The 27362-nt window shown below is 40.4% G+C and overlaps 1 protein-coding gene across 20 annotated transcripts in view; it reads left to right on the top strand.

The window, feature by feature from the left end:
* The window catches only part of ank2b (ankyrin 2b, neuronal), a 781056-nt gene that overhangs the window by 341845 nt on the left and 411849 nt on the right, over positions 1–27362 (top strand). The window contains exon 1 of one of the 20 annotated variants that reach the window (XM_052010162.1): positions 25008–25426. The exons of the other annotated variants lie outside the window; for them this stretch is intronic. Within the exon in view, the coding sequence (XP_051866122.1) occupies positions 25286–25426 (141 nt within the window). The 5' untranslated portion in view covers positions 25008–25285. Of the gene's footprint in view, positions 1–25007; positions 25427–27362 lie in introns of those variants that run through there. 20 annotated transcript variants of the gene reach the window in all.

The raw sequence follows: 27362 nt of genomic DNA, 5'->3' as shown, positions 1-27362 counted from the left end.
GTTTAACGAATCTTGTAGAGTTTTTTGAGGAGGTTACCAAGAAAGTAGATGAAGAAAAGGCAATGAATGTTGTCTACATGGACTTTAGTAAGGCCTTTGATAAGGTCTGACATGGGAGGTTAGTTCAGAAGGTTCAGACACTAGGTATCCATGGTTGTAAACTGGATTCAAAATTGGCTGTGTGGGAGAAGACAGAGAGTGGTAGTAGATGATTGTTTCTCAGACTGGAGACCTGTGACTAGTGGTGTGCCTCAGGGATCTGTGCTGGGACCATTGTTGTTTGTTGTTTATATCAATGACCTTGATGATAATGTGGTAAATTGGATCAGCAAGTTTGCTGATGACACTAAGATTGGAGGTGTAGTGGACAGCGAGGAAGGCTTTCAAAGCTTGCAGAGGGATCTGAACCAAATGGAAAAATGGGCCAGAAAATGTCAGATGGAATTTAATGCAGACAAGTGTGAGGTGTTGCATTTTGGAAGGACAAATCAAGGTAGGACATACACAGTAAATGGTAGGGCACTGAGGAGTGTGGAGGAACAAAGGGATCTGGGAATTCATATACATAATTCCCTGAAAGTGGCGTTACAGGTAGACAGGGTTGTAAAGAAGGCTTTTGGCATCCTGGCATTCATAAATCAACGTGTTGAGTATAGGAGTTGGGATGTTTTGGTGAGGTTGTGTAAGACATTGGTGAGGCCAAATTTGGACTATTTTGTGCAGTTCTGGTCACCTAACTATAGGAAGGATATCAGTAAAACTGAAAGAGTGCAGAGAAGATTTACTAGAATGTTGCCGGGTCTTCAGGAGTTGAGTTATAGGGAAAGGTTGAACAGGTTAGGACTTTATTCCTTCGAGCTTAAAAGAATGAGGGGAGATTTGTTAGAGGTTTACAAAATTATGAGGGGTATAGACAGAGTAAATGTGAGTAGGCTCTTTCCACCTAGATTAGGAGAGATAAGTACAAGAGGACATGGCTTTAGGGTGAAAGGGGAAGGATTTAGGGGGAACTTCTTCACTCAGAGAGTGATGGGAGTGTGGAACGGGCTGCCATCTGACGTGGTAAATGTGGGCTCAATCTTAGGTTTTAAGAATAAATTGGATAGCTACATGGATGGGAGAGGTCTGGAGGGTTATGAACTGGGTGCAGGTCAATGGGACTAGCCGAATAAAGTTTCTGCACAGACCAGAAGGGCTGAATGGCCTGTTTTCTGTGCTGTAGTGTTCTATGGTTCTATTGTTCTATTAAGTCATCTGTTAATCAACTAAATCATCAGATGGGGTATTGAGTGCAAGAGCTGGGATGCCATATTGCACAGTACAAGACATTTGTGAGACCACACCAGGAATAATGTGTGCAGTTAAGTCACCATGCTACAGGAAGGATGTGATAAGAACATAAGAAATAGGAGCAGGAGTAGGCCATCTGGCCCATCGAGCCTGCTCCACTGTTCAATAAGATCATGGCTGATCTTTCCGTGGACTCAGATCCACCTACCTGCCTTGTCCCCAGAACCCTTAATTCCCCTACCATGCAAAAATCTATTTAATGAGGTAACCTCTACTGCTTCCCTGGGCAGAAAATTCCATAGATTCTCTACTCTCTGGGAAAAACAGTTTCTCCTCATCTCCATCCTTAATCTACTCCCCCGAATTTTGAGGCTATGTCCCCTAGTTCTATTCTGATCTACCAGTGGAAACAACCTTCCTGCCTCTATCAAAACTATCCCCTTCATAATTTTATATGTTTCTATAAGATCCCCTCTCATTCTTCTGAATTCCAGCATGTGTAGTCCCAGGCGACTTAATCTCTCCTCAGAGGCTAACCCCCTCATCTCCGGAATCAACCCAGTGCACCTCCTCTGCACCGCCTCCAAAGCCAGTATATCTTTCCCCAAGTAAGGAGACCAGAATTGCACACAGTACTCCAGGTGCGGCCTCATCAGTACCCTCTAGAGTTGCAGCATAACCTCTCTGCTCTTAAATTCAATTCCTCTGGCAATAAAGGTCAACATTCCATTTGCCTTCTTGATAACCAGTTGCACCTGCAAAGCAACCTTTTGTGATTCATGCACAAGCACTCCCAAGTCCCTCTGCAGAATAGCATGCTGCTATCTTTCACCATTTAAATAATAACCTGATCTTTTATTTTTCCTTCCAAAATGGATGACCTTGCATTTACCAACATTGTATTCCATCTGCCAGACCTTTGCCTTCACTCACTTAACCTATCTATATCTCTCTGCAGACTATCGGCATTCTCTGCACAATTTGCTTTGCATCAGCAAACTTAGATACGCTACACTCGGTCCCCTCTTCCAAATCGTTAATGTATATCGTGAACAGTTGCGGGACCAGCACCAACCCCTCCAGCACTCTGTTCACCACTGATTGCCAACCAGAGAAACACCCATTTATCCCAACTCTCTGCCTTCTATTGGTTAACCAATCCTCTGTCCACGCTAATAACTTACCCCATACTCCATGCATGTGATTAAGCTAAAAAGGGTGCATAAGGATGTTGCTGGGACTGGAGGGCTTGAGTTATAAGGAGAGACTGGATATGCTAGGACTGTTTTCCCCAGAGCAAAGGCGGCTGAGCGGTGACCTTATAGAAGTTTATAAAATCATGAGGGGCATAGATAAGATGGATTGTCAGTCTTTGTCCCAGGGTAGGGGAGTCTAAAACTAGAGGGCATAGATTTAAAGTGAGAGTGCAACTTAATGGTTTTGGAGTCTGCAGATTTGTGTTCTGGCGAGAAGCATTTTGGAGCAATTCAGTCTGAGTGCTGATCAGACAATGATACAAAGGTGGAAATTTTTTTTTGTAAAATCCATGTTGACATTGGAACCTTGCACCTTTTGCTATTTTGTTGGGGTGATACTAGAAACACTTGAAACATCTCTTCTGGGAAATGGTAAATGGTATGGAAAAATCTTAACATAATTCCATTTAAATGATGTTTTATAATCTTGCATTAAATTCTAAATGTGCTTATTATTAATAACTATTTGGGGATTAATTTGCTTTCGGTAATTGGAGTGATTAGCTGTGGCGGTTCCATTCATAATGTTCACATTTAATTTCATATGTTCTTGTTACATTTTCACACTTGCAGCCTTCTATATTCTCCCTCTGAGAGATGAGTAAACTTACAGTCTGGTATTGTTAAAGTGAACATTAGTTGTATTAATAATTTAAGTGTAAAGCAATATCTCTTTAAATAAATTGGGGGAAAAGTAAATTGGCTACCTTGTGCAAGATGTGTCATGGATGAACAAAGCTTTACTTGCCTTAGGCACTAAGCTGACATCTGCTGGCTGAATATTAGTGGTGTTTTTACTGCTGCCCTCAGTATCTATTAAGAAAGGCTTAATCCATCTTGTTTTTCATTTTATTTTGTTCTTCCTTTATTTAAGATGAGAATATTTTAACCTTCTCATCAGAGGGCTTTTGTGTCTTAAGAATCACAACAAGACTTGAGGATTAATCTCCAGGGCAACCTAAGGAAAAATTGGTGGACCATTGATAGTTCATTCCTGATCGGTTGTGAAAACAGCGCAATTCAGTGCAGTCTATTGCCTTCATTGGAATGAATTTCAATAACAAAGTACAGCACATTGACACAAATGTTTTGATTTTGCATTGCTACCAATAGAGGATAAATTTTTCCACAGCTTTCCTATTCCCCGTTTCCTCTGAAAACTTTGATTTCTGTATTATAAAGGAAAAATGTTTCTTAGAACAATACAGCACAGCACAATACAGGCCCTTTGGCCCACCATGTTGTGCCGACCTTTAAACCACGCCTAAGACTAACTAACCTCTTCCTCCCACGTATCCCCCTATTTTAAATTCCTCCATATGCTTATCTAACAATCTCTTGAACTTGACCAATCTATCAGCCTCCACCACCACCCCAGGCAGCACATTCCATGTACCAACCACTCTCTGGGTGAAAAACCACCCTCTGATATCTACCTTGAACTTCCAATGCCCTCTTGTATTGAGCATTGGTGCCCTGGGAAAGAGGCACTGGCTGTCCACTCTATCTATTCCTCTTAATATTGTGTATACCTCTGTCATGTCTCCCCTCATCCTCCTTCCCTCCAATGAGTAAAGCCCTAGCTCTCTTAGTCTCTCCTCATAATCCATACTCTCCAATCCAGGCAGCATCCTGGTAAATCTCCTCTGCACCCTTTGCAACGCTTCCACATCCTTCCTATAATGAGGCGACCAGAATTGGACACAGTACTCCAAGTGTGGTCTAACCAGAGTTTTGTAGAGCTGCATCATTACCTCGCGGCTCTTAAACTCAATCCCACGACCTATGAAAGGTAACGTTCCATAAAGTTTCTTAACTACCCTATCCACCTGTGAGGCAACTTTCAGTGATCTGTGGATATGAACCCCCAGATCCCTCTGCTCCTCCACACTACCCAGAATCCTGTCATTAACCTTGTACTCCGCCTTGGAGTTTGTCCTTCCAAAGTGTACCACCTCACATTTCTCCGGATTGAACTCCATCTGCCACTTTTCAGCCCAGCTCTGCATCCTATCAATATCCCTCCCTAAGCTTCGACAGCCCTCCATATTATCCACAACACCACCAACCTTTGTGTCGTCTGCAAACTTGCTAATCCACCCTTCCACCCCCTCATCCAAGTCATTAATAAAAATCACAAAAAGTAGAGGTCTCAGAACTGATCCTTGTGGGACACCACTAGTCACAGCCCTCCAGTCTGAGTGCGTTCCCTCCACCACAACCCTCTGTTTTCTACAGGCAAGCCAATTCTGAATCCACACGACCAAGCCTCCCTGGATCCCTTGCCCTCTGACCTTCTGAAGAAGCCTACCATGTGGAACCTTGTCAAACACCTTACTAAAATCCATGTAGACCACATCTACTACACTACCCCCATCAATCTTCCTGGTCACCTCCTCAAAGGGACCCTATCAGGCTTATGAGGCAAGATCTTCCCTTCACAAAGCCATGTTGGCTGTCCCTGATCAGTCCATGTTTCTCTAAATGCTCATAGATCCTATCTCTTAGAATCCTTTCTAACAGCTTGCCCACCACAGACGTAAGGCTCACTTGTCTGTAATTCCCTGGACTATCCCTACTACCTTTTTTGAATAAAGGGACAACATTTGCCACCCTCCAATCCTCCAGTACCATTCCTGTGGACAACGAGAACTCAAAGATCCTAGACAATGGTTCAGCAATCTCCTCCCTCACCTCGCGAAGCAGCCTGGGGAATATTCTGTCAGGCCCCAGGGACGTATGTGTCCTAATATTTTCTAACAGCTCCAACACATCCTTTCTCTTGATAGCTACATGCTCTAGAACATTAACCTTACCAACACTGTCCTCAGCGTCATCAAGACCCCTCTCCTTGGTGGATACTGAAGAGAAGTATTCATTGAGAACCTCACCCACTTTCACAGCTTCCAGGCACATCCTCCCACCTTTGTCTCTAATCAGACCTACCTTTACCTTGATTAATAATAATAATGCATCATCCATTTGCTAATGGAGTCTGGTCAATTCGTGACACTACTGGATCTGTCCTTGAAAGGGGTTGTACGTAAGAGGACACATTTCAGCTAAATGGGAATGTGCAGATATATGGGTGTATGTTCTTTTCTGACAGGTCAAAAAGCCAGTGACTTTGTGTCACTCATCCAGCCAGGTGGGATGTAAATCAGTTGCTACCCAGCACTGTAGCTCACATCAATTGGGGATTTGATGAATTATCCAGTATTTGGGAGTCCAATGTAATTGTATTGTTCAAGTAAACATTATAAGTTACATTACATTACATGTTGATTATTCTCAACACTTGTGCCCCACAAGGCTGTGTTCTCAGCCCTCTACTCTACTCCCTATACACTCATGACTGTGGGGCCAGATTCTGCTCTAACTCCATCTACAAGTTTGCAGATGATACCACCGTTGTAGGCTGTATCTCGAACAACGATGAGTCGGAGTACAGGAAAGAGATAGAGAGCTTAATGGAATGGTGTCATGACAACAACACCATTGTTGTTATCATGACACCATTCATGACACCATGATAACAATGTCAACAAAACAAAAGAGCTGGTCATTGACTTCAGGAAAGGGGGCGATGTACATGCACCTGTCTACATCAATGGTGCTGAGATCGAGAGGGTTGAGAGCTTCAGGTTCCTGGGAGTGAACATCACCAACAGCCTGTCCTGGTCAAATCACGTAGATGCCACGGCCAAGAAAGCTCACCAGCGCTTCTACTTCCTCAGGAAGCTAAAGAAATTTGGTTTGTCCCCTTTGACATGGTCGTCTATGTGTGGAGCCTCAGGAGATGGGGGACATCTTAAACAGTTTTTTTGCATCAGTATTTACTCAGGAAACTGGCATAGTGTATATGGAAGGAAGGGAAACAAGCAGTAGTGTCCTGGAACATATAGAGATTAAAGAGGAGGAGGTGCTTGCTGCCTTACAGCAAATAAAGGTAGATAAATCCCCCGGGCCTGACAAGATATTTCCTTGGACCTTGAGAGAGACTAGTGTAGAAATTGCAGAGGCCCTGGCAGATATATTTAAAATGTCCTTAGCCACGGGTGCAGTGCCGGAGGACTGGAGGGTAGCTCATGTTGTTCCATTGTTTAAAAAAGGCTCTAAAAGTAAACCAGGTAATTACAGGCCAGTGAGCCTGACATCAGTAGCAGGTAAATTATTGGAAGGTGTTCTGAGAGATCAGATATACAAGTATTTGGACAACCAAGGGCTGATTAAGGATAGTCAGCATGGCTTTGTGCATGGTAGATCGTGTTTAACAAATCTTGTAGAGTTTTTTGAGGAGGTTACCAAGAAAGTAGATGAAGGAAAGGCTGTGGATGTTGTCTGCATGGACGTTAGTAAGGCCTTTGACAAGGTCCTACATGGGAGGTTAGTTCAGAAGGTTCAGACACTAGGTATCCATGGAAAGGTTGTAAACTGGATTTGAAATTGGCTGTGTGGGAGAAGACAGAGAGTGGTGGTGGATGATTGTTTCTCAGACTGGAGGCCTGTGACTGGTAGTGTGCCCCAGGGATCTGTGCTGGGGCCATTGTTGTCTATATCAATGATCTAGATGAGAATGTGGTAAATTGGATCAGCAAGTTTGCTGATGACACTAAGATTGGAGGTGTAGTGGACAGCGAGGAAGGCTTTCAAAGCTTGCAGAGGGATCTGAACCAACTGGAAAAATGGGCCAGAAAATGTCAGATGGAATTTAATGCAGACAAGTGTGAGGTGTTGCATTTTGGAAGGACAAATCAAGGTAGGACATACACAGTAAATGGTAGGGCACTGAGGAGTGCGGAGGAACAAAGGGATCTGGGAATTCATATACATAATTCCCTGAAAGTGGCGTCACAGGTAGACAGGGTTGTAAAAAAAGGCTTTTGGCATCCTGGCATTCATAAATCAAAGTATTGAATATAGGAGTTGGGATGTTTTGGTGAGGTTGTGTAAGACATTAGTGAGGCCAAATTTGGAGTATTGTGTGCAGTTCTGGTCACCTAACTATAGGAAGGATATCAGTAAGATTGAAAGAGTGCAGAGGAGATTTACTAGAATGTTGCTGGGTCTTCAGGAGTTGAGTTACAGGGAAAGATTGAACAGGTTAGGACTTTATTCCTTGGAGCGCAGAAGAATGAGGGGAGATTTGTTAGAGGTTTACAAAGTTATGAGGGGTATAGACAGAGTTAATGCGAGCAGTTCTTATTCAACACATCCAAAAAGTGCTGGAGCGACTCAACAGGTCAGGCAGCATCTATGGAGGGAAATGAACGGTCGACGTTTTGGGCCAAGACTCTTCATCAGGACTGAAAGAGGGCAGAAGCCAGAATAAAAGGGTGGGAGGAGGGGGAGGAGCAGGAGCTCGCGGTTGATAGGTGAATCCAGGTGAAGAGGGAAGGGAGGTAGGTGGGGGAGGGGGAAGTGGGAATGATGTGAAAAGCTGGGAGGTGATCGGTGGAAGATGCAAAGGGCTGAAGCAGAATCTGATAGGAAAGGACAGTGGACAGTGAATAAAGGGAAGGAGGTGGAGAGCCAGGGGGAGGAAGGTGTTGTGGGTGATGGGCAGGTTGTGAGGGCGGGAGAGGGGAAAGAGAAGGGGGAAGGGGGCCAGAGAAATAAGGGAAAACAAAAGTGGGGGGGAAGAGAGGGGAGTGGTTACCGGAAGTTAGAGAAATCAATGTTGATGCCGTCAGGTTGGAGACTACCAAGACGGAATATGAGGTGTTGTTCCTCTAATCTGCGTTTAGCCTCAACTTGACAATAGAGGAGGTCGTGGACAGACATGACACTGTGGGAATGGGAAGTGAAATTAAAATGGCTGGCTACCATCTGGACCAAACAGTTCTTATTCTGGTTTTGTGCTGTGTGTACTTAGAAGTACCAGAAACTTTGTGATCGATTTTAGATCTTGCTCCAATAGTGTAAAGTACACTTACTATGAGATTCAAAGCTTTTTGGATATACGCAGCATATGATAGTGTGACCTGGGGGTCAGCATTGAGACAGTTGTGCTAAAAAAATTGAATACCTTTGTGTCAGTTTCCCTTTTGTGTTAATTATACATAACATGCAAAATCAGTCAATTCTGAGTGTTTACACTTGTTTCTGGTGGAAGATCCACTTGTCAGGAAATTAGTCCAGGCATTTCCAAGATATTAACACAAGATTCATTTGACCATCAACTTTCCACATACAATGATGTCATCAAAGTGTGTGGCTTATTTTAATTATTTAATAACAGAAATTGGAACTAAAGGTTACAAACCTATGAACTTCATAATTAACTCACAATTAAACAAGAAGTCTATCGCACAGAAAGTAATGAACCATGAGTGACTTAGTGTGTCAATCTCACCTTACTCTCCCCTGGAATATTTTATGTATAGGAAATTCTCTCATGAATTTTTTATTAGAAAACAGTCAATGTTGGTAAGATCAAGACTGCTGTGAACCAGTAAATGTAGTCTACAGAGCGTACAGTCTATAGGCCCAATAGCTGGTGCCATGATGAGATCTCTGTAAAAGCATTGACCCGCTTCCCATGGGTCATTGTATAAATGATGCAGCAGCTGTTTGTCGAGAAAACAGCTGCTGTCTATGTAATTTGTGGTTCCACTTTTAATGATCTTGAAGTGGAGCAGACCATGTTAATAATTTCTTAAGGCAAAGATGTCCAATGTGTTTTTATTTTTGTGTCACTTCCAATTTAATGATTTCATATTGTATGTGAAGGTATCAGAAAATGACAATTTTACACAGATTTTAAAAAGCTCTGTTTCAGTAAGTTAAGAGAGGATCTTAAGATCTTCAGATGTTTGAGAAGCTTTGGTGAGGTAAATAAACCAAGAGAACCATTTCAATGGGTCAACAGACTGTTAACTAGAGGATTTAAATTTACAACCAACACCAAAACATAATGAACATAATGAAAATCTCTAATTTTAATGTGAAAAGATCTTAACACACAAACTGTCCTCAATGATTTCCTGTGGGTACAGAGTCTATAAAAGCCTTGGAAAAAACAACAGTGGATAAATAATGAAGATTATTGGCCAAAGAAAGAAGAACAGGACTGAAATTGACATGGAATTGGCATGGTGGGTTAAATGATATTTTTGAGCCAATTGCACAATGACCACATAGCCCACTAAAGTAAAAATTCTTGTAAAGTGCTCATAAATTCATCTCAGATTTGAAACAATGTATTTAATTTGAGGCATTGATAGTTGGCATGTGCAGTGTGGTACTTTGAGTTAAGTTTTCCAATTTATCAATGCTTTTTTACAAGTTTTATGATACAAATTTAAATTAAACCATGTAATTAAATGCAAAATACCTGGACGCATTATCAGTCTTGGTTGCTTAAATATTGCGGCTAAAACTGAACTGTGCATTAGCTATATGAAGGACTAGCAGAGATGTACACAGGAAAAGTAGGTGCGGGCTCTTAGTTCAATGGTCATCCATCACTAAGGTCAAAGGGAGGCACATTGATATTAAAAATATTTTATTATCATAAATTACTTGCAAATTATTCTGTACAATATTAGGATGCAACTACATCTGCATTAATGATGAACCCAATTACATTTGTTTCTTTGTGTATTTCATCAGAAAATAAACTGGCATTTAGAATTGGACCATAAATCAGCCCATAGTCCAATCAAAAGGAAATGGGAAAGGTTTATCAGCTGTAATATTCTTGGTTAGTTTGCATCCCTCATACATAGTAACATGTAAAAATAGAGCAATGATACTGTTGCTTGCATATTGTGAATCGTCTTTCAGCTATTCTATCAATATGGTTCTTAAGCATCTTCTTTCTATTTCATTTTAAAAGTAATATATGATTATGAGAATTCTGCATTGTAAACAATACAAAAGCATCATGATTTTTGAGATGATAAAAGTGCTGAAAATCTTCATACTCTGGGTAAAAGATTGATATTTATGAAGAACATCATTATTGTACCAAAAATAATCCATACAATTCTTTTGCTAGGAAATCAGTGGCAAATGCATTCATAATTCTTGGTTTTTGATGTATAGAATGCCCCATGGAGTGTGTGCAGTGACAGTTTATTATTAGGCATTTTAAATGGAGGAAAATGAAGATTTGCTGCCAGGCTTTCACTGTACACAGATGACCTTGAAAACAGTTTTAAGGTGTGTAAACAGTTTTCTCTACACTGCTGCATCTCACTTGTGGCACCTCATTTTGCATTTATATTCCTGGTCACCTTGATTTCTGGCTGTCAAAACCATAACTTCTGAAATTTTCTAAACCTCTGCATCTCATTATCTCTCTTTCTAACTTTAAGACATATTTGAAATCTCTGTATTGACCAAGCTTTTGTACATTTTCATTAGTACCCCTTTATGTAACTTCATGTCAGATTTTGTTTGCTAATTCCTTGGATTATTACATTGTGTTGAATGCACCATATTAATGCAAGTTATTGTTAGGATGCATGCAGCTTTTTAAAGTCCTATAAATCTTGCAGTACCATTCATGTTTAATTTTTGCACTGATATTAATATAAACTTCATAAGACCACTGCCATGTCCTAAAATATCAACAGAATATTAAAAAAGGTAAAAATACATATTGCTGATGATCAAATTGTGTTCATTACTGTATAATAATGACAGTATTGACACTTGATAAATTGGTTTATTATTGTCACATGTACCGAGGTACAGTGAAAAAATTTGTTTTGCATGCCATCCATACAGATCATTTCATCACATCAGTGCATCAAGGCAGTACAACGGAAAAGCAGTTACAAAATGCTGAATATAATGTTACAGTTACAGAGAAAGTGCAGTGCAGGCGGACAATAAGGTGCAAGGTCAATGACAAGGTAGATGGTGAGGTCAAGAATCCATCTTATTGTAGAAGAGGTCCATTCAATAGTCTTATAACAGCGGGAAAGAAGCTGTCCTTGAACTTGGTGGTACGTGGTTTCAGGCTTTTGTACCTTCTGCCCGACGGGAGGGGGAAGAATAGAGAATGTCCGGGATGAGAAGGATCTTTGATTATGTTGGCTGCTTTACCGAGGCAATGAGAAGTAAAGACAGAGTTCATGGAGGGTAGGCTGGTTTTCTTGATGTGCTGAGCTGTGTCCAAAACTCTCGGCAGTTTCTTGAGGTCTCGGGCAGAGTAGTTGCCATACCAAGCTGTGATGCATCTGGATAAGATGCTTTCTATGGTGCATCAATAAAAATTGGTGACGGTCAATAGGGAGATGATGAATTTCTTTAGCCTCCTGAAGAAGTAGAGGCGCTGGTGTGCTTTCTTGGCCGTGGCATCTACATGGTTGGAATAGGAGAGGCTATTGGTGATGTTCACTCCAAAGAACCTGAAGCTCTCAACCCTCTCGACCACAGCACCATTGATGTAAACAGGAGCATGTGCACTACCCTGCTTCCTGAAGTCAATGAACAGCTCTTTTGTTTTGCTGACATTGAGGGAAAAGTTGTTGTCATAACACCATGCCACTAGGCTCCCTATCTCCTTCCTGTACTCCAACTCATTGTTATTTGAGATGCAGCCCACTAGGGTGGTATCATCCATGATCTTGCAGATGGAGTCAGAGCAGAATCTGGCCATGCAGTCGTGAGCGTATAGGGAGTAAAATAGAGGGCTGAGGACGCAACCTTGTCGGGCACCAGTGTTGAGGATAATCGTGCCGGAGGTGTTGCTGTCTATTCTTATTGATTGTGTCTGTTGGTCAGAAAGTCAAGGATGCAGTTGCAAAGGGAGATGTTGAGTCCCAGGTCTTGGAGTTTGAAGATGAGTTTGCTTGGAATTATGGTATTGAAAGCGGAGCTGTAGTCAATAAATAGTAGTCTGACGTAGGTGTCTTAATTATCCAGATGCTTCAGAGATGAGTGTAGGGCCAGGGAGGTGGCGTCCACATAGACCTGTTTCAGCTATAGGTGAATTGCAGTGGATCGAGGTTGCTTGGGAGGTTGGAGTTAATGCATGCTATGACCAGCCTCTCGAAGCACCTCATGATGGTGGATGTCAGAGCCACCGGGCAATTGTCATTAAGGCATATTGCCTTTTTTCCTTTGGTATCGGGATGATAGTGGTCTTCTTAAAGCGGGTGAGAACCTCAGATTGAAGTAGGAGAGGTTAGAAATGTCTGCAATTACCCCTGCCAGCTGATCTGCGGAGGTTCTAAGGACACGGCCAGGGACTCCATCTGGGCAAGATGCTTTCCGAGGGTTCAGTCTCAGGAAGACTGACCTGACGTCTGCATTGGTGACTGTGGGTACAGGCTGTCGGGGTGGCTGACATTCTGTTCCCCTTCTGTTCAAAACATGCATATAATGTGTTGTTCATTGGGAAGGGATGGACTGTTGTTGTCGATGCCACTAGACTTTATTTTATAGCCTGTTATAGCATGTAAGCCCTGATGGTTGGTCTGTGACTCAATTTTGGACTGGTATTGTCTGTTGGCTTCCTTGAGAGCTTTATGAAGGGCATATATCACTTATTTTATAACCTGTCAATTTCTCTTTTCCATTACTATTAGTAGCAAATGAAATCTGGCAAGGTATGAAGTACTGTTGCCCATTGCCTGTTATACCCAAAGATCAATTTGGTTCAATTGTCTTATGGAGACCCAGAGCTCTACAAACACCCGGCAACCTGGGATCATCTTTCAAAAAACATTTAAATTTAAGCAAAAACCAAACTGTTGGAGGAACTCATTGGATCGGAAAGCATCTGTGGAGGTGGAGGGATGGTTGACATTTCAGGTCAAGACCCTACATCAGGATTTCCAACTGTTTGTTTTTTGCTCAAGATTGTAACAACTTAGGTTGACCCAAAGACCTCTTATTAAAGTATATTTTCCAATAAAGTCTGAGCAGTGACTTTAGTTCAAGGACTTAAAGACTGCATTCTCTAGAGCTCAGTCCACTCATGAATACCTAGACAATAAGGGACACTTCCTAAGCGATGTTAGGAGTTTATGGGGGCAGGAAGGGGGACAGCAGACAAATCTGTGTAGTGTAGTCTATCACTTAACTGAATTCCTCTTGCTTTAGATTACCTGATCTTGCTAATGATAAGGACGTCTTGTCATGATGTAGTTAAGCCACTAAAGCTTAAATTTTAAATCTTCATGCATCAAGTTTGGCAGCAGAAATACTAACCACTAAACAAATAGAGAGATACAGCACGGAAAAAGGCCTTTGGCCCACCAAGTCTGTTCTGAAAATCAGCCACCCACATTACATTAATGCCAGTTTTTATTCTCCCCACATTCTCAATTACTCCCCCCAGGTTCTACCACATGAGGGGACATTTACAGAGGCCAATTAACTTACCAACCCATTCTTCTCTGGGATGTGGGAGGAAACGGGGGCACCCAGGGGAAACCCATATGATCACAGGAAGAAAGTGGAAACTCCACATGGATGGCACTTGAGGTCAGGATTCAACCTGGGTCTCTAGTGCTGTGAAGGAGCAGCTCTACTAGTTGCACCACTGTGCCACCCGAATGTTAAGTACCACAATCCAGCCAATCCAATGAATGTACTTTTTGTCTTGAAGCTTTAAATCATGGTTTTGAACTTTGTTGAAAATGTAGCAAAGTGTATTGATGAGGTCTGTGCAGTAGATGTGGTTTACATGGACTTCAATAAGGTTTATGACAAGGTCCAGAAGGTTAAGGTCAATGGGATTGAGGGCAAGATGGTAAATTAGATCCAAAACTGGCTTGACAATAGGAGACAGAGGGCGATGGTAGGCAGTTGCTTTTGTGATTGGATGCCTGTGACCAGTGATGCTCCACAGGGATCGCTACTAGGACACTTGCTGTATGTAATATATGTGAATGATTTGGATGTGGATGGAGGACATCAGTAAAGTCACAGATAACACTAAGATTTGTGGAGTTGTTGATAGTGTGGTGGGTAGTCTTAGGCTACAGGGTGATATTGGTGAAATGGGCTGATGGAATTTAATCCAGATTTGTGGCCCTGTCTTCTTCAGCCATGCCTTGGGATCAAAGGTAATTGGTTTCCACTCCAATTCTGTGTGTTCTGAAGTAACTGTAGAGGCCAATGTGGGAATCACATACTCTTCTACAGATGGGGTGGGAGGTGCCTGACGGGAGAGATGGATGGGTAGTTTGTGAGGTGGGGCACTCCAATTGCTACTTATGTTGGGCTTCTGTGTGCTGCTGATGCATGAACTCGAGATTCAAGTGCCTGAATGCTCCTTCTCTACTTTGACTAATCATGGGCCAGGAATTCTAAGGAGTCAGCAGGAATGTCACATTTTTTCTAGAAGGCTTCGAGAACATCCCATACACATGGTAGATCAGATAAAATATCTTTATTAGTCACATGTACATCGAAACACACAATGAAATGTATGTCCTGGGCGCAGCCCGCTAGTGTTGCCACGTTTCCGGTGCCAACATAGCATGCCCACAATGTCCTAATCCATACGTCTTTGGAATGTGGGAGGAAACCAGAGCACCTGGAGGAAACTCACGCAGAAACGGGGAGAACATACAAACTCCTTACAGACAGTGGCCGGAATTGAGCCCGGGTCTCTGGCACTGTAATAGTGTTATGCTAACTGCTACACTACTGTGCTTGGTAATGTTTGCCATATCTGGGCTCAGGGTAGGTGCTTGTTCCCCGACTTAATTAGGACCTGAAACTGAAGGATGTTGGCCCGGGAGAGGATGCTGATGGTTCACTGAGTCTTTCAGAGAATTTGGAGCATTTTACAGAGGCTGTGTTGTTGATATCTTTCCCGTATGTTGAGGTGCCTGCTATATAAATAATTTTGATGTACATGTACAGGGCATCGTTAGTAAGTTTGCAGATGAAACTAAAATAGGTAGTATTGTAGACAGTGAAGAGGTTATCAAAAATTACAGGGGGATCTTAATCAGCTAGATGTGGGCCAAGGAATGGCAAATGGCTTTCAATTCAGATAAGTGTAAAGTGTTGCAAGTCAAACCATGGTAGGACTTGTACAGTGAATGGTCAGGCCCTGTGGAGTGTTGTGGAACAGTGGGACCAAGGAGTACAGAAACATAGAACGCTGAAAGCAGCGTCACAGGTAGACAGTGTGGTGAAAAAGGCATTTGACATGCTGGCCTTCATCAGTCAGGGCATTTGAGTATAGGAGTTGGGATGTTGTATTGCAGTTAGTTGTACAAGACATTGGTGAGATCACACTAGGACTATTATGTACAGGAATCCCTGTTATAGGAAAGACGTCATTAAACTGGAAAGAGGGCAGAGAAGATTTACAAGGATGCTGCCAGGATTCGAGGGCTTGAGTGATAGGGAGAGGTTGCACAGGACTAGGATTTTATTCCTTGGAATGGAGGAGATTGAGGGGTGACCTTATAGAGGTATATAAAATCATGAGGGGTATAGATGGGGAACTAAATTTAGGATGAGAGGTGAAAGATTTAAGAGAGACTTGAGGGGTAACTTCATGCAAAGGGTGGTGTGCATATGGAATGAGCTGCTAGAGAAAGTGGTTGAGGGAGGTACAATAACAACATTTAAAAGACATTTGGATAAGTACATAGACAGGAGGGGTTCAGAGGAATATGGGCCAAACACATACTAGCTTGGCGTTTATGGATGAGTTGGGCCAAAGGGCCTGTTTCCATGCTGTGTGACTCAATGACTTTGGTGACATAGACCAGCTCAGGAATTAATCCCTTTCAAATTTTAACTAGAATCTGCTTGATCCTGAGCTGCACCCCGCAGAAGAGGCAATGGGTGCAGAGTCTGCATGAGATTTATATTTGTGGCCTTCTGGGCAGACACCAGAGAAGCTTTCGAGGAAGCTTGTGAGAAATGCTATTAGGAGTGGAACTGTTGATTCTTTGCTTAAATTTGAGGAAGTTTGGAGTCCATTCATTCAATATTTTCATATGATATAGATCCCTTTTCAATAATCCTTGAATTTAGAGGAGCGGAGTTGATGACATAATAATGCTCCTTGTTCATCGAGAAATATCAGTCCAGTTTTTTTTCCTTTTGAAATTTTTTTTAGTTTGTTTCATTTTATTACTTATAATTTTTTTCAATTTGTGTTTTTTTAATATAATAAATCTTTTTCTTTCTCTTTTTGGTTTTTTTTGTAATATATTTGTTTACTAAGAAACCGTGGGGCCTAGAGTATATTTTTTATTCTTTATGACTATATGTGTCATGATTGTCCTCCCGATCTCTTTGTATTACGTGTATAATTACCGATGTTATATGTATTAATCTGTATTAATTTGAAAATTAATAAAAAGATTGAAAAAGAAAGAGAAATGCCATTTAGAAGCTGTAGATAAAAGGAACTGGATACCAGAAGAGAATGCTGGAGACAGAAGGAGGTGTGAGGAGTGATGAGAAAGTGAGCATTGTGTTTGAAGAACCTCTTAAAAGAGTAGAGGGAGTTAGAGAAGTCTTCTTAATGCTTCTTAAAACCTAGCATTTGTTCAAACTTTTGATCAACTGCCCTACTACTTCTAAGTGGAACCTTGTCATACATTATCTGATAATACCCCATGAAGCATTTTTAGGAAATTTTACAGGTTAGAAGTCTTCTAGCTGAAATATAAAGCTTTGACAGCTGGCTTAACTATGCCTACAGGCCTGACTAACCTGTAAAGGACTTAAGTGCTTTCAAATCCCTTTGACATTTGGAAATGTTCAAAAACAAGTAAAAAATCCAAAATGATTTTAAAAAAATGAAGATCTAAAACAAACAAACTAAATGCTAACATTTAACAGACTTTTAAACAATCAAAAATACAAAAAACAAAGAGAATTAATATAAAAAAGTATTTGGTAATAGGCCTTGATCTCTCATGGATGTTCTCCATTCAAACGAATTGACTTGCTGATACTGTTTAAGATTTAATTTGATGCAGTTAATTGTTGTGGTGGAATGGCTTGAAGAGCAGGGTAAAAATCTCTAAAAGTGTGGATAACAGGAGACAGAGAGGGACACTCATGTGTACAGTGACAGATTTGCAGAATAAGAAGAGCTGATTCATCTAAGGAGATGGCTCAAAAGTCATAAAATGTCTCAAACAAAATTGGTATATGGACAGAGAGAATTTAATGTAAACAATGCCAAATAATTATATAGAAAGCTAAAGTGGGCTCTGTGTATACTTCATTTATGTAGTGAAATGATAAACATTGAGATTTAAGTCTTTTGAAGGGCGAATGGATATTTAGAAATGAACAATTGGCATATGCGATCATTGCAGAGAAGCAGTCAACAAAAGCCTTGGAATAGTGAGCTGTATAACTGAAAAAATGGAATAGTAATCAAGAAGTGATGACACCACTATCCAGTATAAACCAAACCAACTACTGAAATCTAAAAGCTCAAGTTTGTCATTCATACTCTGAGGCATCATAAAACTCCACTGAAGCTCTTAAAATGAGTAAATAGCTTCTTTTGGCAGTAGTAAAAAAAAACAAGGGCATTATTCAAAAAATGAACGGAGATCATTAAAGCAAGGAATGAACAAAGAGATTAAATTGCCTTAATATAGGTTGATATATCCATTGTCCTAATTTTTCTGTCATTTCACACTGCAATGCATTAATATTCAAGTTACTTTTCAATTTGTTCATTTGTAGCAACAGACACATTTAAGATGACATACTTATCCTGAATATTACTCCAGTGACCTCATTGATAAATATCTGCAAAGGATTATTCCAGGTTATGACTTAACATATCTGCAGCATGTCATAGCACCATGAGTGTCCCAAAATATTTTTTTGAGAATAACCAGCTTGTGTTATGTGAAGTTATAGCCATACAGCACAGAAATGGGCTCTTCAGCCCACCAAGTCATCTTTAATAAACACCTTTGATCTGTAACCTCCTATTCCTTGGCAATTCAAGTGCTCATCCAGATACCTTTTAAATGTTGTGAGAGTAACTTCCTCCTGGTGGAGTGTTCCAGAATGCTATTTCAATTTTCCTTGGATCCTTTTCAACCCTCTTGATCCATACATTAAATGTATGCCCTCTGGTTTTAGTCATCTGTTACAGGAAAATATCCACCCTATCTATGCACCTTATAATTTTGTATACCTCTATCAGGTCCTCACTCTGTGCCTCTGACTCCAAGGAAAACAAACCCAGCCTATCTAGTCTCTCCTCATAACTGAAATGTTCTATTCCAGGCAACATCTTAGTCAATCTCCTCTGCACCTTCTCAAGTGCATTCACATCTTCCCTATTATGTGCAACCAGAGCTGCACACAATGTTCCAAAGTTTTATAAAGACGGACCAAGACCACCCTTACCCCCAACCCCCCACCTCATCTCTTAAATTCTGTGCCTTGGCCGACACTGCTACTTTTAGGGTTCTATTGACTTGTACACCAAGATCCCTCTGTTCCTCAATATTCCCTCGAGCTGTATCTTTCATGCTGTATTTATTAGACTTTCTAAAATGTTTCTTGTGTGGCCACAAAAATATAAATTGGCAACATGAAAGGCAATGCCAAATTCATGTAGCTGATGATATTATTCAAAGAGGAAATGGTGGAACTCACTGCAGATATTACATACCTGTGAAACTCATTAACTTGTGATGATACTGGGAAGAAAACCTGCAGAAGCCTTTGCATATGTAGCATCGGAATCCCTGCGCAGTTGCACATTAAACAGCCATTTGTTAATCCATTAGGGAGCACACTATGGAAGTTGCATTTACTTTTAAGACAGAGTAGAGGAACTGCACCTATCAGTTCCAACTAATAGCAGACACTGCTGGTAGTATTCCATTTCCTATATTATTGCCATATTAAATACGTTCAATAAAAAAATTTCAAACCAAGGAACTGGCTTTTTGAATAACTTCAATTGTTGAATTGGTCGCGATACTAATTGGTGCATAAACAGATAAAAAGATATTGAGTTCAAAATCTTTCTGGGACCATGCTAGCCTTAAGTACATAGATCATGTTCGTTTTTCCTTGTAAGCAAAAAAGAGCTAAAATCGAAGACATTTCTCATAGAATTTGTTGTAAATGTGATGGATATACAAAGGTTATCTCAAAACTTTGAAGATAAAATTATTAAGCCTACATCACCCAAGGGAAGCTCTGCCATTGGCTGTTCATGTGAGGAACCATTATCTCAATGCCCATTGTGTCCCATCTATTGGAATAACTGATCTGTGTGGCCAACGGTTGAAGTTACTTCCTGGCAATATAGGCTTGGGTAATTGATATCATCCAGACTAATAATTTTGAACAAGCAAGTACTCCTATCCAAAGTGTAACAGGAACTCTGAATCGACCTGCACTTTGTCTGTACATGAAAATCAGTGTAAGGACAAATAGGGTGAAATATGAAGTATCACTTGGGGACAGCATTTGCTATGAAGAATAATTTAAGGTCAGTCTTCCTGGGATTTATTTTCACATATATATATATATATATATATATATATATATATATACACACACACATATATATAATGAAATGAAAATTAGATCCATCTTTGAAGGTGGCATAAGACATTGAAAGGGCTGATGGATTCTTTGACAGGAAAACAGTCTTTGACAGTCTTATGAAGGGTACATCTCATAGACTGAGTTGTTGTTTCTTAGCCCGTTATTTATTGTATTTAAAACCAACAGCTAAATGTGGACATTTTTGATATGGCCAAGCCACCCAAATTATTTGTTTATTCCTAGGTATCCGTTTGACCTTCAAATTAGGAGGATGGTCCAGAAAGCAACATTTATTCTCAGCTCATCCAGACAAGCTCTACAAGCTGAATTTAGCTATACCAGTGTTCAGACATATAGGGAAATAATGAGGCATTGGAGATGATTTAGATTAATAATAGGAGATGGAGGAGTTGGATGAATGGAATTAGGAAGTGGGAACTAAAAGGTAGTAGAGATGCACAAAATGAATGTTGTGTTTTTAAGAGTAGAAGTTGGGATGTAGTCCATCTACATGCCCAGCAGTGTGCATGCATACTCTGAAGATGTGACTAAATGGGGAAACAAAATAAACAAAAGCATGAGTTTGAGGAATGGATGCCTTATGGTATCAGTGTTAGAAGACAAGACTTAGAGGTGAAATTGGAAACAAGGTGTTCCTTGCTGGAGGCTGAGCAAGGAATTGTGCAATCAGAGTTCTCAAACATTACAGAAACAGGCCCATCAACCCACCATGTCCATGCAGCTCAATGTACCTATTTACACTAAGCTCACTTACCCACATTAGGTCTGTAGCTGACAATGCCTTGGCAATTCAAGGGGTACCTGTCTAGATGCCTCTTAAATATTGTGAGAATATATGCCTCCACTACCCCTTAAGGCAGTGCATTCCCGACTCTAAGCACTCTCTGTGTGAAATAGACTTCCGTCTCAGATCCCCTCAAACCTCATACCTTCCACCCTAAACCCTTCTTTGCCTTCCCAAATGCATCATCTCACACTAGTCAGGATTAAATTCAATTTGCTATTGCTCCACCCAACTTTTTATCTAATCTATATCATATAGCAGCTTTGCAACCTTCCTTGCTATCTACAACAACAAAAGTTCTAGGTCAACAATAACCATTGGTTAGGTAATTTTACCCAAGACAGAATTAATTTTATTGTGATGGTTGTGGTTTGTCACTAGTTGATCTCTATGTAGGTCCAAAAGAACTGAGATCCAATGTGTGGATGAGTCCACACAATGGAGAGGCATGATTGAATAGATAATACAAGGAAGAATGAGAAAAATATCTCAGCAAAGATAACAAAAAAGGTGGAACTTATAATCAAGCTTTCAATGGCAAAATTGACCAGAAACTCTGCATTTTAAATATTTCTGAGCCCCTTTTTTTGCAGTTTCTGCATTTTGAACTGACATTAAAATTTACACTTAATCCCTTCCAATAACTTTCCCATCACTCGTGTAGGGCTCACTGGCCTATAGTTCCCTGGCTTATATCTTCTGAAATAAAGGTACAACATTAACTATCCTCCAGTCTTCCGGTACCTCTCTCGTGGTTAACAAAGTTACAAAATTCTCTGCCAGGGCTCCAGCAATCTTCTCCATTGCTTCCCACAGCACCCAGTCAGGCCATGGGGATTTATCCACCTTTATGTATTTCAGGACCTCCAACACTTACTCCTTCATAATGTTAATATGCACCAGCATATCACCATTCCTTCTCTGAACTCACTAGCTTCCATGTCCTTCTCTATGGTAAGTATAGATGAGAACTGTTCTTTTAGACCTCACACATTTCCCATGGCTCCACATGTAGATTACCATGTTGATTCTTAAGGGGACCTACTCTCTCCAGCTACCCTTTTACTCCTAATATATTTATAGAATCTCTTATCAGCCCTTTTTGCCCTCCTAATTTCCTTCGTAAATTTATTTCTATATTCCTTATACTCTTCAAGGGATTCGCTTGATCCCAGCTGCCTATTCCTGGCATATGTCTCCTTTTTCCTGCACAGACCCTCAATATCCCTTGTCAACCAAGTTTCCCTAATCCTACCAGCCCTTCCCTTCACTCTAACAGGAACATGCTGGCCCCGAACTCTTCATATTTTACTTTTGAAAGCCTCCCACTTGCTACCTGGCCCTTTCCCTGCAAACAGCCTCTCCCAATCAACATTTGCGAGTTCCTGTCTAATTCCATTGAAATTAGGCTTTCCCCAATTTAGGATTTTAACTTGATGACCAGTCTTACCTTTTACCATAACTATCTTGAAACTAATAGAATTATAGTCATTGGCCCCAAAGTGCTCCCCCTCTGTCACATCAATCACTTGCCTTGACTCATTTCCAAAGACGAGGCCGAGTGTAGCCCTTTCTATAGTAGGGTCTCCTACATAATGCTTCAGAAAACTTTCCTGGACACACTTAACAAATTCTGCCCCATCTAATCCCTTAGCACGAAGGCAATATCTGAGAAGTTACAAACACCCAACTATTACAACCTACATGCAATTCTTGCACCTACATGTAGAATTTCTCTTCATATATACTCTAATTCCTGCTGACTATTGGGGGGGGGGGAGGGGGGCAATAGTGTCATCCCACCAAAGTGATTCCCCTTTTGCTTTCATAACTTTAGATTTAAGTATGTCATTGTGAAATGGCATTTAATACAGATAAAGGTAAAATATCAAGATTAATCAAAGATGGGTATGAGTGTGATGTAATGTTTAAGATCCAAGATGCAAGGGCTATTATGGGGCTTTGGATTAATTCTAATTAATCTAGAGATGGAGGAATGGAGGCCAGCAGGCAAGGAATTCTGGAAATTATAGAGTCATAGACCTGTACAGCACAGAAATGAGTCCTTCATCCCACCACGTCCAGGCCAACTTTTTTGTCCATCTACACTAATCTTACTTGCTCGCATTTAGACAGTATCCTTCTCTACCTTGCCAATTTAACTGTCTGTCGAAATGTCTCTTATATGTAGTAGTTGTATCTAATTCCACCACCTCCTCTGGCAGTCTATTTTGGACATCAAGCACTGTCTGTGTTTAAAAAAAAAACTGAAAAGAAGCACTGAAAAGAAGCGCATCCTGTCCAATCTCTTCGCAAAACTAGAGTCCTCCACTTGTGGCAACATCCTGGTGAATCTCATCTGCAATCCCTCCAGCCCAGTCATAACCTTCCTGGTGTGTGGTGACCAGAACTGCACACAGTACTCCATGAGTGGCCTAAAGCCTAAAAATGTCCTGACCTATGAAGGCAAGCATGCCATATGTCTCCTACACCACCCTATTCACCTGTGTTGCTACTTTCAGGGAACCATGGACTTGGACTCCTAGGTCTCTCATTCCTTAACACCCTACCATTTACTGCATAAGTCCTCCACCCATTTGACTTCCCGAAGTGCATCACCTCATACTTGTCAGGATCAAATTCCATCTGCCACAGCTCTGCCTAACTTTCCTACTGATCTTATGTAGCCTTATGCATCATCCATGCTACCCATGACAGTACCAATGTTTGTGCCATCTACAAACTTACTGATCATAGCTCCTATAGTCACATCCAAGTCACTATATCACAAACAGCAAAGGTCCCAGCACCAATCCCTGCAGTACACAACTAATCACATACTTCCAATCAGAAAAACATCTTTCTACCACTACCCTGTGCCTCCCATCACCAAGCCAATTTTAGATCTAGTTATCCAGCTCTCCTTGGATCCTATGTGCCCTAATCTTTTGGACCAGCCTACCATGCGGGACCTTGGCAAGTGCCTTACTAAAGATCACATAGACAATGTCTACCACCCAGCCTTCATCAGTCTCTTTGGCTACCTTCTCAAAATCTCAATCAAATTTCCCCCTCACAAATTCATGCTATTTATCCCTTATCAGTTCGTACATTTCCAAATGAACATAAATCTTGTCCCTCAATATGATTCTCATAATGATATGATGATCCTAGGTGCAAAGCAAGCAAATATCTGATGGTGACTCTGTGGAAGAAGTATTGTTACTTCTCCATAATATTTAACCCATTGTGCCTTAAGAATTCTAAGTTGAGATAAAAAGATTACTTTTAAAGTTGGATGAGTTTTAAAGATTTGTGTGGCAGGAGAATGGGGTTGAGAGGGAAAAATAAATCAGCCGCAATGGAATGGCAGAGCAGACTCAATGGGCCGAATAGCCATATTCTGCTCCTGTGTCTTATGGTTTTAAATGTATATTCCAAGGAAAAAAAAACCAAAATAAATAAGCGTGAGAAACTGTAGAATGTTATTCGACTAGTTTTGTTGGCTCTTAGTGTTCCATATTGTATGATGCACAGTGTTTGTGCTTTATATCTGCAGAAATTCAGATTCATTGTCTGTGATAACTAACTTTTTCAAGTAAATTTTCAATGTATTACGCTGCCTTTGATTTTTACCTTCAGGTGAACACCTGCTTTAATATTCAATATTTGGATGTTATTGTGAGTATAAACCTGGTGCTGGCTTTTACCAGCTAATGAAACAGCTATAATTAATTAAACCCTATCCAGTCAATTCATGGATTGAGACGTGTATTACATTATACATACTGAAGTTATCTTTAATTAAATACTTGCTTAAGATCATTGAGTAGAAGCTCATATGAGCTAAAAAACAAATCATTACAAAGCCAACATTTTTCCTCTCCCCACACACCTACAGTATATATTGTTGTACAATCACTGATTGTAGAAATCCATCTTCAGGAAAAGATCTGCTTTAAATGAGAAGAGAAATATCCAGTGCTCCAGCAGAGACAGCAGCAGTAGCAGCATAGTCATTAAAACAGACTGCACCATTTCTCGGCACGTATGAGGTGTAGCTAAGCTGGCAGGTTTTTCCTCCCCCTCAATTTCCATTAATATGAGTCCTGCTTCCTCTAGTCGGGGGATACAGCCAGTCCCAGGGCCCACAAGGCCTCCTTCTGACGTTGCATGCTCAAGGATGTGCTCTAGGTCTGTTGCCTTATTACCTATTGCAGGTCTGCGGAGAGCTGGGCTCAGACTTGCTTCCTGTTCTCTGGGAGGATTACGCCTGTGAAACTAAATTATATTTTGGATTAAGAGTACTGCAAGTGTTTTATTTGGGAGGTGACCTTTTCAATGGGATTGCAGACCTTGATTCCTGCCTCCTTTGCTCTGTCCTTGCCAACAATCTCTGGTTGGGGTGACTTGAATTTTTAAAACCAGGGTCTCCTGGTGTTTTCCTTCTGTAATGGCTCATGCTGCAGCTCACCTTAAAAAAGCCCGGGATCTTGATCATGAAGAAAAGGAGAAGGAGAAGGAAAAGGCAAGAGAAAGAGAGAGAAAGAGGCAATCGAGGAGAAGCAGTGAGCAGTTAGGTCGTAAACGCAAGGTATGGCACCTTACCAAAAATATAGTGTCCCTCACTGTTTAAAAACACCTACTATACGTGACTTTACTCAGCAATGCTTAGAGATTCACTGCATTGTGGAGACCTACCAGCCCTTTCAGAACAGCATTAAATTGATAAAATTACTAACCTCAGTATTTATCAATTGATTTTCTATGCAGGATACTATACCAGATTTAATTAACTGGATTAGATTGTCTTCAACTCTCTTTGATTCTGATTGCAGCAATGGTTTGCTTCTGAGTAATGCTTGTGCTGCATCTCTCAGTGCTATTTAAGTGCGTGCGTGTGTGTGTGTGTGTGTGTGTGTGTGTGTGTGTGTATATATATGTGGGGGGGGGGGGGGCGGCGGGTGGGGGAGGTGGTGTGTGTGTGTGTGGGTGTGTGAATCCTCTGTCACCAGCATACCAGAGATACTAGCTGGCAATGCCCCTTGCAGCAAACAGTACCTGCAATAAACTGCCCAATTGCTTCTGCTGTGCTGAGACACTGTCTTCATGCGCTACAGTTTACAGATAATGCTGAAATATATTTTAAATAAATATTTGTCTTCTTTATTGTGACATCCAACATAAATATTTTTCTGTGTAATGCAGTTATTGATTCCAGTTACAGTTTTTATTTAACAACGTCCTATTGAATCATCCAAAATGCACTTAAAAGTGACTGAGGTGGTACAGTTTTAACAGGACAATTCAAATGCTTTTCTGCAGTAGGAGTCACTTTCTGTTCAGAACACCAAGATTTATTATTAGGGATTGCTGCAACTGGAAATCTTGCACTTTCCATTTCTGACAGCCAAAGGTAGTAAGGTTTGAGATTCTCAGTTAGCTGCAATGAAAAAAATAATGAGATTTTAAAATGGTTCAGCAACATTATAAACACATGCAATGATAGGCACTGTGATAAATTGCTTGGATTTTATGCAATGCCTTTTCAAGTCAAAATGTTTATTGATGGGCATGTTTAAACTAATGCAAAATGTTTTGATGAAAGATTGATTCAAGATCTCAGATATTTTCAATAATCACACATTCCAAAATAGTATTTAGTGTAACAAGTTCATTTTCATTTATGTTTCAAATGAATTCAAATTAAGGCTCGTTTAAAAAAAACACAAAATATTACACTTTCAATGCTTAAGAATATGTTTGATTTAATTTAGTAAATGTTGACTGATGCAGCAAATCAGCAGGTAACGAATTTGTACTATGCTGTATGTTGTATGTTAGACGAATCTATAAATCAGTTTGCTGCATCTAATGATTCCTTCCAGTATCAGGGTTTATTTCTGAATAGCGCCACTGCAGGTAAAGTGCTCAGTGGTGACTGGTTAGGGAATTATTTCTAAAGCAGAACTTGTTTAAAACTGTTAGTAATTCTGGTAAATATTGCAGACATTTCAATGAGATTAATCTATCATTCTTGGAACCACACCAGGTAAACTCTTTTAATTTTCCTTTGTAAGCTCATAGTAGTGTGATAGATTATATAGAACATTACGTAGATTATTACATATTTGTATGTTTAATAGAACTCGTAGAGTAAGGTCTGGTTGTTGTTTCAGTCCAGGCGTTCACCTATGATCTGGACACCATTTTTTTTTCCTTGTCCACCTATTAGATTATCCCTATCACTCTTAGGTTTTGGTCTTCCTTTTCAGTCAGTATCAATTCCTCATGGGCAGGGCCACTATTATTAATGGAATGGGTTTATTAATTGAAAGTTAATATTAATATTGCATCTGTGCGTACATGTACATGTGCATATGACAATAAACTCGACTTTCACCTTTGACTGTGACTTTCAAATCTAAACATGTTTTCAATTAACTAATGTATTTTAACGGTCAGTTAATACTACCTTTTACTTATTGTTACAAATAATGTACACCAACCTTTGAAATACATATTCATTT

This window comes from Pristis pectinata, chromosome 2 (genome assembly GCF_009764475.1).
Source record: "Pristis pectinata isolate sPriPec2 chromosome 2, sPriPec2.1.pri, whole genome shotgun sequence".
Lineage (NCBI taxonomy): Eukaryota > Metazoa > Chordata > Chondrichthyes > Rhinopristiformes > Pristidae > Pristis > Pristis pectinata.
Note: the sequence above shows the minus strand (reverse complement) of the source record. Positions and strands in the feature narration are given on the sequence as shown.